General features: G+C 45.5%; 1 protein-coding gene across 2 annotated transcripts in view; it reads left to right on the top strand.

The window, feature by feature from the left end:
* The window catches only part of MAT2B (methionine adenosyltransferase 2 non-catalytic beta subunit), a 43231-nt gene that overhangs the window by 13425 nt on the left and 9232 nt on the right, over positions 1 to 20574 (top strand). For both annotated transcript variants that reach the window (XM_088445989.1, XM_088445990.1), the window contains exons 4-5: positions 12075 to 12227; positions 12379 to 12572. In XM_088445989.1, the coding sequence (XP_088302115.1) occupies positions 12075 to 12227; positions 12379 to 12572 (347 nt within the window). The remainder of the gene's footprint in view (positions 1 to 12074; positions 12228 to 12378; positions 12573 to 20574) is intronic.

Here is a 20574-nt window from a genome sequence, read left to right as displayed (position 1 = left end):
GGCAGAAGTCCACTCTAATCCCGTCTCGGAGGATTCTGCATCTTGGAGCCTTATTGGACTCGGGACAGCAAAGGATCTTCGTGACGGAGGACAAGATCTCTGCTTTACAGTCAAGGGTGCGCAGTTGTCTGCACAGCCGCCGGGTGTCCTTACACTCGGCGATGAGGTTACTGGGCTCCATGGTGTCGGTGTTCGACATGGTGGAATACGCCCAGTTTCACTCTAGACCTCTGCAGCACCTGATCCTGTCCAAGTGGAACGGCTGCCTCAGTCTCTGAAGTTCCAGACGATTGTGCTCACCCCGGAGGTTCGCCTGTCCCTTGCGTGGTGGTTAAAGACGACCCACCTCAACAAGGGACGTCCGTTCTGGGTTCCAAATTGGGTCCTGTTGACAACGGACGCCAGTCTTCGGGGCTGGGGAGCAGTTTCAGGTCCACACTTGTTCCAGGGCAGGTGGACACCGACAGAAGCGGAGCTTCCAATAAATATCTTGGAACTCCGTGCGGTCTTCAATGCTCTCCTGCAGGCACAGCGGTTTCTCCAGGGTCACCCGGTGCAGGTCCAGTCGGACAATGCTACCACCGTGGCCTACATAAACAGGCAAGGAGGAACTCTCAGTCGGGCGGCTCTCGTAGAGGTCTCTCGGATCCTGGTTTGGGCGGAGCGCAATCTTCCGGCCATATCAGCGGTCTTCATCCCGGGAGTGCTAAATTGGGAGGCGGACTTTCTAAGTCGCCAGGACGTTCATCCAGGGGAATGGTCCCTGCACCCGGACGTTTTTCAACTACTGGTGGACAGGTGGGGTCTTCCAGAAATCGACCTGATGGCGTCCCGGCACAACAACAAGTTGCCGGTGTACGGGTCTCGCACAAGAGACGTAGGGGCGTCTCTGGTGGATGCTCTGTCCGTCCGGTGGACGTTCAGGTTCGCATACCTGTTCCCTCCGGTCTCCCTTCCACGGGTAATCCGGAAATTCAAACAGGAAGGAGGGACGCTCCTGTTGATAGCTCCCGCGTGGCCCAGACGGCACTGGTTCTCAGACCTTCAGGGTCTGTCCGTGGACAGTCCTCTGCGGTTGCCGCTACGACCGGACCTTCTGTCTCAGGGTCCTTGTCTTCACCCGGACCTGACTCGGCTGTCTTTGGCGGCGTGGCTGTTGAGACGGCCATGCTGAGGTCCTGGGGGTTTGCCAGCTCTGTGGTGCGTACCATGTTACGAGCTCGGAAACCGTCTTCCGCGAGGATATACCATCGCGTGTGGCATACGTTCTTCCAGTGGTGTCGACCGAGAGGTTATGCACCGCGGGAGTTTCGTCTGTCTCGGATTCTCGCCTTCCTGCAAGCGGGACTAGATCATGGGCTTCGCCTTGCTTCTTTGAAGGTACAGGTTTCGGCCCTATCTGTCTGGTTTCACCGTAGGATTGCTACAATCCCGGATGTGCGCACCTTTATGCAAGGTGTTCTCTGTATTCAGCCGCCCTTTGTTCCACCTGTGGCGCCTTGGGATTTGGCTGTGGTCCTGAGGGCTCTCCAAGGACCGCCGTTTGAACCACTGGGCTCAGTGGATATTAAATGGCTAACAGCTAAGACTGTTTTCCTTCTGGCCGTTGCTTCAGCCAGACGTGTTTCTGAGTTAGGGGCTCTTTCTTGTAGACCCCCTTTCTTGGTTTTTCATGGGAACAGGGCAGTGCTCCGCACTCGGCCCGAGTTTCTTCCCAAAGTTGTTTCCCAGTTTCATGTTAACGAGGAAATAGTTGTTCCGGCCTTTAACTCACCGGGTCTTTCCGTGGGTGAGGCCTCTTTGGATGTTGTGCGGGCCTTAAGGACTTATGTTGACTTTGTTTAGGAAGTCGGACGCTTTGTTGTCCTCTATGGCTTCTGTAAAAAGGGTTGGCCTGCTTCAAAGCAAACTTTGGCAGCCTGGATCCGTATGGCTATTTCTGAAGCTTATCTTCATGAAGGCCTACCGGTCCCTCCTTCTCTGAAGGCTCATTCCACTAGGTCTGTGGGTCCTTCGTGGGCAGCTCGACGTGGTGCCTCGGCAGTTCAGATCTGCAAGGCTGCTACGTGGTCTTCTGTCCATACCTTCGTGAGGTATTACAGGTTTGACACCTTCGCCTCTCAGGATGCTTCCTTCGGGCGGCGGATTCTCCTTTCTGCACAGGAGCGTCCCCACCCTTAAAGGATACTGCTTTGGGACATCCCCAAGGTATCCTGTGGATACCCTATGGACCCTGAAGTAGAAAATATGAGATATGGTAAGAACTTACCCTTGTTATCTCTATTTCTACGAAGTCCATAGGGTTCCACAGGACTTCCGCCCTGTCGCACCTGTGCTGCAGATGGGCTTTGCTCTGGTCACCGGTTTTCCGTCTCCCTCTGGTGAGAATGTGATTCTTGTATGTGTCCAGATCTTTGTTCTCTCTCTTCCTTCTCCTCCTCCGGCCTATGGCTTGGTAACTAACTGAGGTGCCTTGGCCCGGGGGCGGGGTATAGGAGGGGGACCTAGTGCATCCTGGGAGGCTGAAAGCTTAACTCTTTGGTGCCCTGCGACTGACGTCACACCTATACCCCAAGGTATCCTGTGGAACCCTATGGACTTCGTAGAAATAGAGATAACAAGGGTAAGTTCTTACCATATCTCATATTATTTTGCATTGTTTGGTGGTTAGATTGTTACCTATATAATGTAACCATATAGCCTGATTGTTCAGTGGAGCATACACATTGCACGATCTGAGGGGAATCTTTAACGAGATTGACAGATCTTCCTGCATGTACAAAATATCTGAAGATGCGACGAACGACGCCACGGGAGCGCGCACAGGTCATACACACTTGATTATTTGAATGATTTGTCATTCCAATACGTTGGAATCGGCCAAATTGAGTTTCGCAACATTCCTATACGTTTACTGAACAGCAGCCACAATGCTTTCATTCTGTGATGTATATATTGTAAATTCTGTAGTTTCCAATGTTGCCATTAGCACTAGCAATCATGAGCTATGTGGTGCTGAACATGTTTTGCAGTCACAGCCTTCTTCATTTTTTTTACTTTCAGCAATAGTCATATGAATTTAGGTCAGTTGCTTGTCATCAACTGACTTTTCCTGATGCGGGACAAGTGCTTGTTACGGTACTCATGTCAGATGCTTCACACTTGACATGTGGTGTCGGTGGTGTTTGAATTTGCTTTGTTCATACACTTGTGTGTACTTGGCTTCTTCCTAGAAGTCAGGACTTTTAACCCATCCAGTTTAGTTAGTTTTACCTACTGGAGGAGGGGACAATAAAACAATTGGATATATGGACTTTATTTCATATAGTGGTATGTTAAATACAGAGAAGCAAAGCAAAACTCAGATTTTTTTTCGCCAGGGTCCATAGGTTCCACAGGGAGGGCTTAGGGCTTATTAAAGGAGTTGGAGGAAAGGAGCTTATATACCCTAAAAGAAAAACTATTAGGAGCTAGCTCCTCAGCCCTCACTACACCTCATGGTCAAGAAGTGCACACATATGGACTGGTGAGTACCAAAAAATTAAAGTTATGGTAAGAACTTACCTTTGTTAACTCTTTCTTCGAAGTCCATAGGGTCCACAGGGAGACCTTGGGGTGTAGGTTGGATCTGGATTCTGGGCACCACGCAGTTAAAGCTTTTGCTCCCAGGATGCACTGGTCCATCCTTCCTATACTCCGCCCCCGAGCCAGTGGCACCTCAGTTTACGTTGGTGCCCGACCGGAGTCTGGTCACTCTTTTCGCAGGGGGCTGTTTAGCAGCCCCAAAGCTAATTTTATGATTTTGGATTGTTTTTCCTCCATCTTCAGAGCACGCAGTAGCAGACTGTCCATAGGACGACTGCGCTGCAGCTCCATCACCCCGCCAGTGCCGCGACACCAGTACCGATTAGTGGATCTCGGGGTCTGTGCTAGCCGGGCCCCGCAAGACACACCGGACTGCGGTCAGAAGTATGGGGACAGGTAAGGCGGGTCACCGCTTGCGGTGACCCGCGTATTAGCAGTCCTACTTCAGTTCTCAGGGGACAGACTGGAGGTGCTGATGGTGGAAGCAGACACCCAATACCCTGCGCTCCACTAGACCACAAGGTGAGGGAACCAGCGTCCTGGGTGTTAATAGTCAGCCAGGGGAGACAGCCTTTCCTGTTTAGCGTCTCCTCCCCTCAGCTCAGCGCCTTTCCTCTGAGGTCTGGCTTTGCTGGCTGTTTCCTACTGCGGCCACGCCCCCTCTGAGGTCTTCGGTGGTCATTTTCTCTGTGTGGTGCATCGCAGAAATCCCAGGACAGCGTGTGGTTCAGTCCCCCTGCTTACTTCTCCCTTGGGTTAGTGTATGCTATAGCCTTCCCAGACACTGAATCTGGGCAGTTGAATGTAGTGCCAATTTGCAGTATATGATATAATTCTGTATTGTTGTGACGTATGCTAGCACTGACTGTCTGTGTCTTTTCTCTCTATCCCTTTCCTTTACTACCAGCCCTAACGGGTGTAGTTAGGGTGGTTCTTGGACCTCACATATATAGATTACAGTATTTGTGAAGTCTGTCACAAACGTTTGTGTGCTACATGGTGCCATATTGTTGAACAAGTGAGTTGCATACGTTGTAAGTGGGGTCTGACAGCTATTCTTAGCGTTAGTCAGGACCAGTGTAGCGCTTCCTGATATTCCACTATATATATTGTCAGACATGTCTGATCTGGAGGTCGAGCGCAATGCTGCACCCACTCAGGCTATGTGCTGCAGGGGTGAGTAAGGAGGATTTAACTCAGGTGCTATCAGTTGACTGGCTCAAACCCCCCAACAACTGGACAGGATCCCACTTGGGCGTTTTTTTCTCAAGTCTTGGCCTCCATTGCGGGTTGCCTGGCGGTCCCGGCCATTTTGCCCCATATGGGGTTACCTCAACAAGCCATCCTTGCCTCTCTGGGTATCCCGCATTCTTTGCAGTCTACTCCTGTCCAGTGTGTCGCTCTCTACCAGGGATTATCCTTCCAGGGACTACCTCAAGCTGTACAGCCTCCCTGGGTGGAAGTTTTATCTAGTTCAGTTTAGAGTTTGGCAGCTTCCTCTACGGCCTTTCAGACCTTGGCCCGTATTCAATTTGATGCGAAAAGCCGGAATTGGCAAAACGTTTTGCCGATGACGTAATTTCGCCAGAAGGAAAAGTATCACCGTATTCAATTTGAAAGACTTTCCGCCTAGGCGGAAAGTCAATGCAATGTAATTGGCGGAAAAGTTTCGCCTATGAATAGCAGGCGGAAAAAAGTGCAGAATCGGGGTTTTGGGGTGCAACGTTGCGGGAACCCTCGTGCAACCTTCAGACAGTCCCCTAAAGGTAAACTGCGTAAAAAATTTTTAAATAAAACTTAAGAACACTTAAATCACTTTCAATTTGGGGGTGAAAAAAAAATGTTGGGGGACAAAGTTAAAAACTAGCGAACTAGACTCTAGGGGGGTCCCCAAGTATGCCCCAGGTGTTTTTTTCACTGCAGATGCTTGCGGCAGATGGATTTTTCACGATTTTTTTCAAGTTAACTTTAGCAATTTATAAATATGCTGATCCCCATTTTCAAGTACCCCAAATTTGCTGGGATAAGTTATTTTCTCAAAAAAACCTCCAGAGTACTGTTCTGCACCACTTATACAAAAATGCTATTTAGCAGCTATTGAGCCTGTTTAAAAACACCAACTACCTTCAGCAAGCCAAATCGGGGGGTACCATAGCTAACCCCCATGTCAGAGCATCTTTTGGGGGGGTATCAGGCTGATTTCCCCAAATCTGACATGACTTTCCGCTTGTTTAAGTTTCGCCGGGTCCCGTTTTCCCGTACTTTCAAATTGAATACGCGGTCACGCGCGCGATACTTTTCCGCCTGCAAAACACGCAATGTAGGCGAAAAGTCCGGGAGGCGGAAAAGTATTGCGGCTTTAATACGGCTCAAATTTAATACGGCTCAATGTTGCAGAATGAAAGACCTAAGAAGACATCTAAACGCCCTGTATTGTCATCCCAGTCTACACAACTATCAGACAGTGAGGTGTCGTCGGATGATGGGGAAGTGAATGTTGCGTCTGAGTCTGATTTCCCTCCACAGGAGGTGGAGCCTAAATCAAGTATTAATGGTTCCGGCTTTGGTGCGGGCGGTCCGATCCATGCTAGATATAGAAGATGACGAACCTCCCCCTAAATACAAATACCATCAGTTTAAACAGGTAAAGGTGACTTTGGCAGTTTTTCCTCTGACCAGCTGGTAGACCATATGGCGGAGGCTTGGCAAGCACCTAGTAAGAGGTATCAGCCGCAAAAGCGTTTGGCATCATGTTATCCATTTCCTGATGGGCACTGTAGGAAGTGGGAATCACCTCCTGCAGTGGATTCTCATGTTACTCGCTTGATTAAAAGTGCCACGCTACCCGTGCTTTCCATTTCTTCTTTGAAGGATTCCACTGATCGGAAGGTGGAGATGTGCCTCAAATCTGTTTACTCTATCTCAGGAGCGGTTGCCCGTCCGTCCATGAGTGGTTAAGGCGATAGAGAGTTGGGCAAATGTTCTGGAGGACACTTTTCCGAGGAGGCTCCTGAGACTTGGAGGTCTTTGGTGGGCCACATTAGAGATGCTGCTGCTTATATTGGTGAGGCTTCTTTGGATGCCCGTCTACTGACCTCCAGAGTCTCGGCCGCGGCTGTGTCTGCTCGCTTCTCCCTGTGGCTGTGCTCCTGGATGGCGGATGCTGACTCTAAAAAGGGCCTGGAGGCCTTGCACTACAATAGGGAGATATTGTTTGGCACCGGACCTGGACAAAGTTGTAGACACACTGGCAAAATCTAAATCAGCATTTCTGCAATCGGCATCTGCACCTTCCAAGGTTAGAACCGCTTCCTTTCCTTCTCAGGGAAAGCCCAAAGGACAGTTTTCCTAGACAATCTGCGACCAAAACAACCACCAAGCCTAAGAAACCGGCCTGGAGCGCAAGATGCACTGCTTCCAAGTCAGAGGATAAGCCCTCAGCCTGATGGGACGGGCCTCCCTCTGAGAGATCCTAGAGTGGGAGACCGACTTCTTCAGTTCGCAGAGTGCTGGTGTCAAACCACCAAGGATGCTTGGGTAAATTAAGTGGTCTCTCAGGGGCACGCCATCTCATTCCGTCAAAGACCTCCCCACCAGTTTTTCTGTACGAGCCCTCCTTCCAACAAGAACAAGGCCTTGCAGATCCAGGAAGCCATAGAGTTCTTGCTGAAAGCAGGGGTAATTGTACCAGTTCCACTATCTCAACGAGGGACTGGTTATTATTCTTCTGTTTCTGGTTCAGAAGCCAAATGGTTCTCATCGGCCTATCTTCAACCTCAAATCTCTGAACAAGTTCCTTAGGGTGCCCAAGTTCAGGATGGAAACTTTACGTTCCACCATACTAGCTATGGAACCTAGGGATTACATGTTATCCCTGGACATTCAGGATGCTTAGTTGCATATTCCCATAACGTCTTCTCACCAGTGTTATCTACAGTTTGCTCTTCTGCACCAACACTTCCAATTTCGGGCACTGCCCTCTGGCCTATCCACGGCTCCAAGGGTCTTTACACACGACTCCTGTCATACCTGGATGACCTCCTTTTGCTGGCTGGTTCTCCAGATGTGCTTCAGCACCACCTACGCCTGACGATCGCTTGTCTAGTGCATGGGTGGCTGATCACTTTGAAAAAGTCATCCCTGATTTCCTCACAAAGGATGGTTCATTTGGGAGCCTTTCTAGATTCTCACCAGCAGAGAATGTTCCTGACTCTAGAAAAGATCTCCTCGCTGCAACTGTGAGTGCGCAGATGCCTCTGTAGTCGTCAAGTGTCAGTACACTTGACAATGCAGGTTCATGGTGTCCACATTCGACATGGTGGACTATGCTCAGTTCCATTCAAGGCCCCTGCAGGGGCTTATCCTCTCCAGATGGAACGCCTTAACCCACCTGATCAGGACTCAGATGATGGTGCTCTCTCCGGTGGTGCGCCTGCCTCTGTCTTGGTGGCTATTGACACCTCATTTCACCAACGGTTGCCCCTTTTGTATCCCGGACTGGGTATTGCTCACGACAGACAGACGTCAGTCTAAGGGCTGGGGCGTAGTGACCTGTTCCCCACTCATTTCAGGGCCGTTGGAAGGTAGTCGAAGCAGCCCTGCCTATCAACATATTGGAACTTTGGGCCGTGTACAGGGCCCTCAGATGGCAAAAAAACATCCTTCACGGAAAGCACGTGCAGGTTCAGTCCGACCACGCTACAACAGTGGCTTACATTAGCATTCTGACTTGGGCATAGTGCCACCTCCCAGCAGTTTCGGCAGTGTTCATTCCATGAGTTCTCAATTGGGAAGCAGACTTCCTCAGCCGTCACGACATGCATCCAGGGGAATGGTCTCTTCACCAAGAAGTGTTTCAACTCCTAGTGGACAAATGGGGCCTCCCAGAGGTGGACCTCATGGCCTCCCGACACAATCACAAGTTACCAGTGTACGGGTCCAGAACAAGGGATGTCGAAGCAAGATTGGTGGACACTCTGTCAGTAAGGTGGACCTTCCAGTTTGTGTACCTCTTTCCTCCAGTATCCCTGCTTCCTTTGGTTCTTCGGAAGTTCAAACAAGACGGAGGCACAGTCCTGCTGGTGGCTCCAGCTTGGCCCAGGCGTCATTGGTACTCAGATCTTCGCAGTCTCCCCATCGACACTCCGTTCCTGCTGCCTCAATATCTGGACCTGTTGTCTCGGGGTCCTTTCCTTTACCCGGACCTGGATCGTCTGTCTTTGACAGCGTGGCTCAGATGGCCGTGTATGACTATCTCAGAGGTTTACACACAGGCAGGCTTGCCTGCTCCTGCTTCTGTTACTGCTCACCCTACTCGGTCTGTGGACCCTTCGTGGGCAGCTTGCCGTGGCACTTCTCCTGTTCAGCTTTGTAAGGCGGCCACATGGTCTTCCATTCAGACCTATCTAAGGTTCTATGCATTCGATACCTTCGCCTCTCAGGGTGCTTCCTTTAGGTGCCGGATTCTCCTCTCAGCACAGGAGCGTCCTCACCCTTAACAGGATGACTTTTGGACATCCCCAAGGTCTCCCTGTGGAGCCTATAGAGCCTGAAGAAGAAAGTGAGTGTTATGGTAAGAACTTACCTTGGTTAACTCTTTCTTTGAAGTCCGTAGGGTCCACCTGGCTTCATATGGGTTATGTTGCTGGTTACCGGTTTCCTGTCTCCTTCTCTGTGAGTGTGATTCTTGAGTGTTTCAGTCTTCCTTCTCTCTCTTTCCTCCTCCGACCTTTGGCTACTTACCAACTGAGGTGCCTCTGGCTCGGGGGCGAGGTATAGGGAGGATGGACCAGTGCATCCTGGGAGCAAAAGCTTTTACTGCGGGGAGCCCCAGATCCAACCTACACCCCAAGGTCTCCCTGTGAACCCTATGGACTTCGAAGAAAGAGAGTTAACCAAGGTAAGTTCTTACCATAACTTTAATTTTTTGGTACTTACCAGTCCATATGTGGGCACTTCTTGACCATGAGGTGTAGTGAGGGCTGAGGAGCTAGCTCCTAATAAGAGTTTTTCTTTTAGGGTTTATAAGCTCCTTTCCTCCACCTCCTTTCTTACTTTGAACTTAATAAGCCCTAAGCATAGGTTGAAGAATAAGAACAGGATTACATCTTCTCTCACGCACAACAATTTAAAGAAGTGATCGTAGTGGTTATGAAAATCCAATGAATTGGTGGGATTGATCTTATATATGGACTCATTTTATTATCTATGTCAATACAGCTAATTATTACAATTAATATATATTTTTCACCAAGGGCACTACCTACATATAATTGAGGAACACTCACAGGTACCACCAACACAAATAATTAACACAAATAATCAAAACAAAGCCTCATTTTCATCTATATTGATGTATAAGGCATTCTTGGTTATAATAGTACTTTACAGTTTTGTTATGAGTTTCTAATCCTGTGCGGAAATCCCCCACCAAACCTATCTAAAAATGTATTAGGATTACATCATAGTTCAATTGCCAGTTTTGACAAATGTGAAAATTTAGTATATAACACACAGCTTTTCTTTTAATTTTAAGTTAAGAATTATGCTCAAAGGGAGTCTTGATTATCAATATCTCCCTAAGGTCCAAGACCTGATGCACTGATGTGATTAGGTCATCCATTCCTTGCACACCTTGACCCTCTTCTATTAAGGTTACGGTATCCTCAATATCAGAATCCTCCTGATGTTCTCCCTCTCCTGAGGAAATCCTAGCCTCATAAAACTGAGCAAAATGTTTCATAAGCTGTACCTTTATGTATTCTTGGCTCAGCTAAAGACAGCAATTTTTTCTAGTGAAGAGTATCTGGTTTACAGACATAAAGGAGTCCTCTCCATTACTCTGCCCAAGAAGGGATTTATGAAGACTCTCTAAGGTCCTGGCCTGGTCCATCTTAGTGCCACAAATATTATACAGTTTGTCTAATAAAAGCTACAGATGTGTCCGCATACAGAACATCTAACCTCCGTGTGCTACAAGTTGCGTTACACATAACTCATGATTGCTGTGTGACTAGTGTTGAGCGTCTTTCCGTGCAACTTTTTACCTTCAAACGCGTCTTATTCGGACAGCGATGCGAATAGGATGCACAAACAGCTTGAAAATGATATGCAGAATACCTATGCTCTGTGTGCAACTGTGGGTGTATCTGCATGCAAAACGCTATGTTATAGTGTCACAGCCGCTGACACTGTAACGTAGTACTTCACACGCGGATACACACGTAGCAATTCGTATGGCACAACTAGAATGACTGTTTAACACACAAGGAGGCTAGATGTATGGGGACACATCTGTATAGAAAGAAGCCCTAGCAGGCCTGACGGTGACATCCTCGCAAGCTTCACAGCAAACATGCACCACTAGTTATTTTGAATTACAACGTGTAAACTTCACTTTCCTCCAGTATATTTGGGAGTACTCCTTTTTCACACATTTTAGAAAAATATCATAATAAAGAGAAAATTCCACAGAATGCAGTATTATACTGAGAATTTGCACAGTATACAGAGAAAATACTTAAATAGCTAAATAGATAGAGGAGTGGGAAGAGAGAAGCTTAACAGCAGTCATCATTGGCTCCTCTTTTCAGGTGGTGGACTGTACCATTTGCTGTAACTCCTCCGGGCTGTCTGATGATCAGCCTTGCCACAGTGCGTTACCCTTTTCATTAAAGGTAGGAACTGGGTATAACCATTCCAACTCTGACCCTCTAAGTACGGTCTGAGAGGAGGCTGTTGCCATAGATCCAGCCACCCCACTTCTCATTAGGCAAGATGGCTTGGTCTGGATACACTTTGTTCTGACAGCCGACGTCCTAGACAGCTCTAGAGAGTGTGCCAGTACTGCAGGTGTTCTCTCATTGCAGTGTCTCCTTACAAAGCAGTCTTTGGGGCATAATGTGGGACCAATCACTTGATCACTGGAACAGCTACCCGCCCTCCCCAACTTCCCCTTTCAATATACAGGGTAACCTGGTCTGGATTCCACCTCCTGCTGCCAGTCTACGTAATCTGTTATAGCGCACTCTCTGTTATAGATGACCATAACAGCCAGCTTTGCTCTCTTACACAGTCCAGCAGAGTAAAAACTGTAGATAAAATGCAGTATTGCCACCTGTCCAGCACACAGAGGAAGAGGCAGGGCACTGTTTATGTCCATTTAATAGTTTGCTGAAAAGTGCAAGTGTGTTTATTTGCTTTTTGTGCGTTTCACAAGACTCGCTTGCACAGAATGAGTCTTGCTAAGTGCACAAAAGCATTGCGCACTTTTCTAGCACTATAATTGCCCTGAGCAGGATTCTTTGCACATGACTATTTCAAAAGTGGGTATATGCTATTATATCTATTATATCGCTGACCTGAAAACAATTATTAAAGTGTCGGAGACCCTAGTGTAACATGCAAAAAATTTTATAGCTTTCCCTAAATAAGTGCTTTTATAATTAGCTATTTTTGTATTTTTTTTTTTTCTTTCTTCTGTTCCAAAGCTGCAGCGGGAGCGTTTTTGATCTATATTAGTTCTGATTATGTTTTCGATGGAGCAAATCCGCCCTACAAAGAAGATTCCATAACAAATCCCCTGAACCTCTATGGTAAAACAAAACTAGAAGGAGAACGAGTAGTGCTGCAGAACAATGATGGTGAGAACATGCTCATTTTCTGAAAATACAGAGTACTTTATAGCACTAGTGACCTAATTTGCTGTGTAATAATATCCATTATGATCAATCAGTATGTAATGACATTAATAGGTGGTTTTTACATCAGGTTTTCTGTTGTTCTGATGAAAAGGTGCTGCAGTACTCAGAGTTCCAGTGTTATACGGGGAAGTGGAAAAATTAGAGGAAAGTGCAGTCACTATCATGTTTGACAAGGTGCAGCACAGCAACACATCGGCCAGCATAGACCATTTGCAACAGAGATTCCCCACATATGTCAAGGATGTTGCCAGCGTATGCCTTCAGTTAAGTGAAAAAAGACTGCAGGTGAGATTTGGGGAAAAAGTACATATTCTATCAATGTTTGCCTTTAAAGAGGTTTTGCTTCTATTTACGGGCACTATCGGGTTCTCTTTCATTCCAAATTACAAGCCTGTACAGATGTGTCCTCTCGTACCTTTGCCGCTAAACTGTTGCCACAAAGTTGGAAGCACACAATTCTTTAGAATGTCCTCTTGCACTGTAGATTTCCTTTATTGTGAGCAAAATCAAACAATGAAAAACAGCCCCAGAACATTATTTCTCCTCCATCCATCCAACTTTGTTTGGTGGCGCAAATTTGGACAGGAAGCGTTCTCCTGGCATCCGCCAAACCCAGATTTGGCCATTAGACTGCCAGATGGTAAACCATAATTAGTCATTCCAGGGATTGCTTTTCCATTAGTGCAGAGTCTAGAATGTCAATATTCCAATGATGACATGAACGTTATATATCAACATAAGACCTGGTCAGAGTGTCAACATAACGTTTTCCTTCTGTTAAAGCCATAACCCTAAATCTAACCGCAGCCTAACCCTGAAATGTCGACATTATGTTCATGCTGACATTGTGAATGTTGGCTGTATGCTTAATTGTATGTCCTTGTTAGCAATGGGTGTGGCTGAAATAGTCAAACACATGAATTACAAAGCGTATCCACATACTTTGGGCTATGAAGTACACATATCGGCGGCTAGCACAGGCTGCCAAAATGAAATAAAATTTTTTTGGGGTATAGTTAACCATTTGCACAGAAAAACAAACCTAATAATAAATATCAAACTCCAAACATAAAATAAAACTAGAATATACAGCCATGGCCAAAAGTTTTGAGAATGACACAAGTATTGGTTATCACAAAGTTTGCTGCTTCAGTGTTTTTAGACCTTTTTGTCAGATGTTACTATGGTATACTGAAGTCAAATTACAATCATTCATAAGTGTCAAAGACTTTAATTGACAATTACATTAAGTTTATGCAGAGTCAATATTTGCAGTGTTGACCCTTCTCTTTCAAGACCTCTGCAGTTCGCCCTGGAATGCTGTGAATTAACTTCTGGGTCACATACTGACTGATGGCCGCCCATTCTTGTCTAATCAATGCTTGGAGTTTGTCAGAATTTGTGGGTTTTTGTTTGTCCATCCGCCTCTTGAGGAATGGCCACAAATTCTCAATGGAATTAATGATAATTTTGATGTTTTGATCCCCGAGCCACTTAGTTATCACTTTTGCCTTATGGCAAGGTGCTCCATCATGCTGGAAAAGGCATTGTTCGTCACCAAACTGTTCTTGGATGGTTGGGAGAAGTTGCTCTTGGAGGAAGTTTTGGTACCATTCTTTATTCATGGCTGTGTTCTTAGGCAAAATTGTGAGTGAGCCCACTCCCTTGGCTGAGAAGCACAGACATGTCACAGAATCTTAGGGGAAACCTCCCTAGAAGAGAGGAGGCTGTCGTAGCTCAGGAGGGGAGATCAACTTCATATTAATTCCTTTTGGTTTTCTAATTCGGTGTCCACCAAGCAAATCTCTGTGTGATGTTTGGATGTCCGCATACCATTGGCCATGTTTTGTATGCATAGTCTATATTTATAAAATATATATTTATTTATTGTATACATACTTCTGTAATGGAGAGGGGATTCCTATCTTAATAAGCTTGTTGATTGGTAGCTAGTGAACATGCCCCCCCCCCCCCCCCCCCGCCCCCTCAGCCTTGAAAGTGTTTCTTGGCATCTTAGCATATCTCTCACTTATGAGGTGTGCTTCCACTTTATACAAACAGATCAATCGATTAGTATTTCACCATTATTGCTAACTGCAGTGGTATTGAAGTCTAAGGGGGTCCTACTATACCCTTATAGGGCATAATACCACTGGTTCATGGTGTTGCTGAAACAGAACTTGGATGTGATGTTCCTATATATTAGAAAAGCGCATCTGATTTCTATGTAAATATAGGTGATAGTGCAGGTGGAGAGTGTGGCAGTCTCGGAATGCTGCCGTGAAACTCCCTCTAACTATCAGACTCTCTGTTTTACTTGGAAGCATCAAAACTGCCTCTAGTATGTTTTTTTTTTTCTTTCTTTTTAGTTATAATAATTGAAACTGGATCACTTCCTACTAAAAAAAAACAATTGATGTGGCTTAATTATTCTGTATGTTGTTCATTACTGGTTTAGGCTAGTGACATGGTTGCACTTGTGTAGACTCTTTGCCGACATATAACAAGCAATGCAAAAGCAGAAGTCATGTGTTATGTGCTATTCAGCCAGTAACTTGTTCACACTCATATAATGGTCAATGCACACCAGGGGCGTTTCTAGAGAGAGGGGACCCGTGTGCAGTCTCCGACACGAGACCCCTCCTCTCTGTCCGGCGGCCGGCAGGGCACTGTGCTGTGCACGGCCAGCACCGTAGTTATAGACTCTGGGCACTAGAGTGCGCCCAGAGTCTATAGAGTATGCGCAGGTCACCAGGAAAATGACAGTGGTGGCCATTTTCCCTGTACTGTGCATGCGCAAATGACGGGAAAATGGCCACAGCGGCCATTTTCCAATCGTTTTTACAGCGCCGGACCCACACGCCGATGTGGACTCTGGAGAGGTAAGTAGTACTATGGGTGCAGGGTGTGCGGTGCGGGGCCACCGTGGACCCAGGGGCCCGTGTGCCCCGCATACCCTGTACCCATTATAGATACACCCCTGATGCACACACACTGCCTCTGATCAGTTTTGCAGTCATGATTTTGTTTTGTTTATGCTTCAATATGTTTATTTTTTTCCATTCTACTTGACCACTTCTGTGCTGTGTGAAGGACATCATGCACCAAGTTTGTGGTAGTGACAAGACCAGGACAAGCCGTGTCTACAGAACTTTTTTACTAGTACCTAAGATAGTATTTCTTTGTGACATGTGTTTGATTTAAAATCCAAAACTTGACATCTTAAATTGGGAACACTTTTTAAAGCTTACTACTCTGCGTTCACACACACAGATTGGATTGTCACTTCCAGCATGACTGAGGCCTGTTAATGCGGTTGGATGACTGCACACACAAGCTCTTCCAACAACATATAACCAACTTGTCTGGCACTGAAACAGTCAACTTCAATGTGATTATCATCAAGCATTGTGTATGTTTTTGATATTACAGAAAATAGGTGTCCTGGGCAAATCAACTTCACAAAGTAGCGTCCGGGGGAAGTGATCCTTTTTACTAGGCGGTAGTGCATCTTTTTGAGTTAGGACTAGAAGATATAGTAACTCATTGTAACAATGAATGTGCAGAGAAAGGATACAGTAGGCATTTCATATGCCTGGTGTAACATAAATATCTAGACTGAGGGGTCATCACAGTTGGGAACTTACAGGGCTAATTTGTTTAAATTAGATAGTGGAATGTTGGGTGTTTGGACCTATCATAGGTTGTTTGGTGTAAGGGTGTGTCTTGAGTTTGTTAGTGTTCAGAACTATAGGGGAGGTCTCTTTTGTTGGGTATTCTGTGCTTCTTCTCTACTATACTACAGGTTGAGTCTCCCATATCCGAAATGCTTGGGATCAGGGGTATTTTGGATATCGGAATATTCCGTATTTTGGAATATTTGCATACCATAATAAGATCTTGGGAATGAGACCCCAATATATACACAGAATGCATTTATGTGTTATATACACCTTATACACACAGCCTGCAGGTAATTTTTATACAATATTTTTTATAATTTTGTGCATCAAAAAAAGTTTATGTACATATATGAAATTCATTTATATTTCATATACACATTATACACACAGCCTGAAGGTTATTTTATACTGTATTTTAATCATGTTGTGCTTTAAACAAAGTTTGTGTACATTGAACCATCAGATAGCAAAGGTTTCACTTTCTCAGTCATGCTAATAATAATCCATATTTCGGAATATTTGGATATGGGAGACTCAACCTGTATTGTGGTTGTACAGGCTCTCCTGTGGTTAGTGGGTCGGTGCCTGCCTTTCATAGCGCTGCTACAGGGGTCACATCTGTCCCCGACGGGACTGCGCTTGGTTCTACTACATCTACTCTCGGTTTAGTTATAGCGGTAGTGTCAGCACTGTGCACATCGCTGGTCTCGTTTCAAGTCAATCTTTTGACTGCTCGTTGTCAAGGTTTGGAGGTGAAGTGGCTCTGGCTTCAGCTCCGTTGGCTGCGGCTTATTTGCTCTGGTTCTGCAGCAGCCGACGTTGTGTGTTGCGCTAATACAGCGGTCATGTGTGGTGTTCATCCTAGAATTAAGGAGCTGATCAGGAAGGGACATTATGTAAATGCTTTTGCTTTGACCAACAAAGCGCGCAAAGCTCTGTCTGTAGCTAAGAAAAAAGGCGGCTGTGGTGAGGACTCTTTCAAGTGTTATTTTAATTGGCTGCAGGGTATGTACGTCTTTGCGGCTTGTAAGAAAGGCGTTGACCGTCATGTTGTATTTTCTGCATTTTCTGGGTGCAGTTGCACACCACAAAAACTTTTTTGCTTGCATATGCTTTGAAAGGTTTGGCGAGGGTTACCGAAGCCTCATTGATTTGCTCTTGCTTCTCAGTCTCTTTTGAAGTTGCTTTGGGTATATGAGCATCCCCTAATGAGACGTAAGTTTATTATCTTTCCTTTGCCATGGCTTTTGTGTAGGTGACTCTGATGGAGGAATACCCTTTCCCCTTACTTGCTTTGAATATCTTCTGGAGGGATGATTCCTTGTTGGGTAAAGTAAGACCAACCAACAGAGAAAGGTCATTGGGTATACATACATAGTTGCCCTGATATTTGGATTTGTCCGGTGTCGTTAGCTTCTTCTTAAATGCTGCAAAGGCTAAAAGTGGCTGGGACTTGACTGATGCTTCCACAGTTACTTGATACCAATATTGGCTTGCACTTAATGCACTGTATTTTATCCTTTGGCCTATCACCGTCCGATTTTGAAATGCAGTCATTCCGCATTGGCACAGCTACGGAGACGACTGCAATTGTTTTTTTTTCCATTTCTGGAGATTCATGTTCTTGGTAGATGGAATTCTAATGTGTACAATGGGTCCAAAATTGTGACCTAACTTAAACTGCTATTTTTTTTCCTGCTGGTTTTACTTAACTATCTGTTTCATGCATTGCCGGCAGGTTTTCTGTGTTTTGTTTCTGCATCAGTTTGTTTTGGTTCATGTAGGACTTGTTTAGTTTGTGGTGTTGTTTCCTGAAATGCATTTTTTCATTGGATAAGGCACAGGGGAATGCAGTGGCATTGTTTTGGGGAATTATTAGATCAGTCCGTGGCTTTTTTTGGTTGTCCGTTATTTTTAGCTGTTCATTTAGGTGGTAACAACCTCACGTCTCATACATCAATGGACATAAGATCTTCCATTAGAAGGAACCTGAAGAGCTTGGTGGAGAGGTGGCCCTTTTTGTTTTTTTGGTCTAACATCATTCCCAGTCAGGAGTGTCATGGTACCAGTAGTAGTATGGCTATAGAATTAGCTCAGAAGCTGGTGATCTCTGTGGTGGGATGCTTGGTTGTAGGTTTTCGAGGCGTGGTGGTTAGTTACCCATTATACATAAAAAATCTTCTATGCGTTTTTCTTAAGCAAGGAGGAAATAGAAGGCCTAGAGACCCTTTCTCTCACTACAGATCAAGTGTCTTCATCTGGTGGACTCCCTAAGCCTCTCTCCCACTGAAGCTTGTGGTTTAGTGTGATGGGCCATCCAGCATGGAGTAAAAGGTTATAGAGGAAATGGATAGGTCCCTTCAGGAGAGGGTTAGTAATGCATATAGTATCAAGGGAAGTCAAAGTCCTATTGATGGAGCAAGGTGGGAGAGAGTCAAGAAAATGTCGAACTTGTAGAAAAGCAAAATGACAGTTGGAATCCCAAATAGGTTCTTCAGAGATTATTAAAGAGCACATCAGCTGGAGTTGAGGAGATCAGACACTACCCAGGCACCTCGCTCCACCGACAGAGAGAAGCGAGTTCGACAGAAACCTAGGGGAAAAGATGAATTTTGCTAGAGGGGAGTGTTGGGGGACGGATGGGAAATGGTTTCATATGGTTATTGCAATAGTCCCACATAGAACACGAAAAAGCGATGATAGGATGGGATCTCACAGATTTGGGCCTAAGAAGGGCTGAAACGCAAGCAAAGGATGACATAGCAGACGCATGGCAAGAGCTAGCTTCTAGATGAACCCAACGGGGGACCTGCGAGTTTCCAACCAAGTTACAGCTTGACTAAGATGGGTAGCAATATAGTAAAGACGGATTTCGGGAAATCCGTTTCCACTGTTAGTAGTGGTACGACCGAGTGAAAAAGCGAATGCGCGTTGGTTTAAGTCTACATGCAGACTGATCAAAACATTGACACAGATGTAACCGTGTAGAGCTCAGAACTTTAATAGGGAGGGTCTGAAAAATATAGAGTAGTTTCGACATGAGTTTAATGTTTATCACCACTGTTATGTCCAACCCAGAAATAAGATCACACCATCAAAGAAGGTCCCGTTTGATAGTTCTAAGAAGAGTGGGGAAATCTGCAGCGTAGACAATTTCGTACCATCTAGTTATGTATATCCCTAGATATTTGAATTTAGAGGTGCGCCAGGTAAAATTATAATTGTGGTGCAGGAGGCCCAGGACTGTAGGCAGCAAGTGCAATGCAAGGGATTCAGTCTTGACTTACTTTATATCTTGAGAGAGTACCACACACAGTCAAGGTCTGGAAGAGCTTGGGGACACACAGATGGAGAGTATTTAATCTAAGTACATTGTCGGCATAGGGGGATATTTTGTATTCCTCACTGCCGATTAGCATCCCTTTGATGTCTGGGTCAGGATGGATATGAGCTACTATGAGTTTGATTAAAAAGGCAAAAATCAGGGGTGACAAAGGAGCGCTGTCTGATATAATTTGTGATAGGAAAGGGAGACAATAGAATCCCGTTCACTGAGACCCTGAATGAAGGTACTGAGTATAGGGCTTGAATACCTTTTGAGAAACTCGTTGTCAAGACCAAGGGCCAAATGTAATAGGGTGAGAGTTTAAAAAGTGGGAGAAAACTCTCCCATTTTCTAAACTCAGCCAATGTAATAGAGTATGAGAACAAAGCAATAGAGCAAACGTGCATGTTTTTCAGACTCAAAAGACTCTCACGATTTAAAATCTCATTCAGATCAAGATCAAACTCGACCACCAGTGTTTACTGCTAAAGTCTCACATTTTCTAAACTCTCACCTTATTACATTTGGCCCCAAATGTACACAGAGTTTGTATCATAGAAGGTGAACTAGTCCAGTCCAGCCATGTCTAGGAAAAGAACTAAGGCCAAGGTGCATTTAGCATTAATAGAGTGAATAAGGCTGAACACTCGTCTGGTATTATCCCGGGTCTGTCTACCAGGAATAAAGCCCACCTGATCGTTATGAACCAAGCAGGGCAGAACAGTATTCAGGCGGTTTGCAAGGATCTTAGTGTAAATTTTGATATCTGTGTTCAACAGTGAGATGGGTCTGTAGTGAGCACAATTGAAGGTGTCTTTCCCCTCTTTGGGGATAACAATGATCCAGGCTTCAAGATCCTCCAGACATCATGCCGTTGAACGCTTTGGCAAGATGAGGGGAGAGTATGGTGTTATAGGTTTTAGAATAAGTGGCCGTAAAGCCATTGGTGCCTGGCGCTTTATTATCTTTAAGGGCCTTGATCAAATTTGAGATCTCCTGCACCTGAATTATTACAAAAATCAGTATAAGAGCATAAGGGGTCTGCTTAGATAGGTCGCAGTGGGACAAACAAATCCTGTATAGGGCCTACTGAAGGAGGAGAGCTATTTGTGGAAGAAAATATTATAGATTATTAATTTTAGCGTAAAACCCACAGTACTTTGAACAGGATCATGGATAGAGTGAGATTTGATCTTTGTTCTGCAAGATTTTCGACTGAAGTTTGGACACTGACAGCCAATCTGCCTTATCAACCTTTTCATAAAAGATTAGATTGCGC

The sequence above is a fragment of the Taudactylus pleione genome, unplaced genomic scaffold (assembly GCF_031769625.1).
Source record: "Taudactylus pleione unplaced genomic scaffold, aTauple2 ptg000392l, whole genome shotgun sequence".
Taxonomy (NCBI): Eukaryota; Metazoa; Chordata; class Amphibia; order Anura; family Myobatrachidae; genus Taudactylus; species Taudactylus pleione.
The sequence above is the reverse complement of the archived record's forward strand: the minus strand, read 5'-3'. Positions and strand labels throughout refer to the sequence as shown.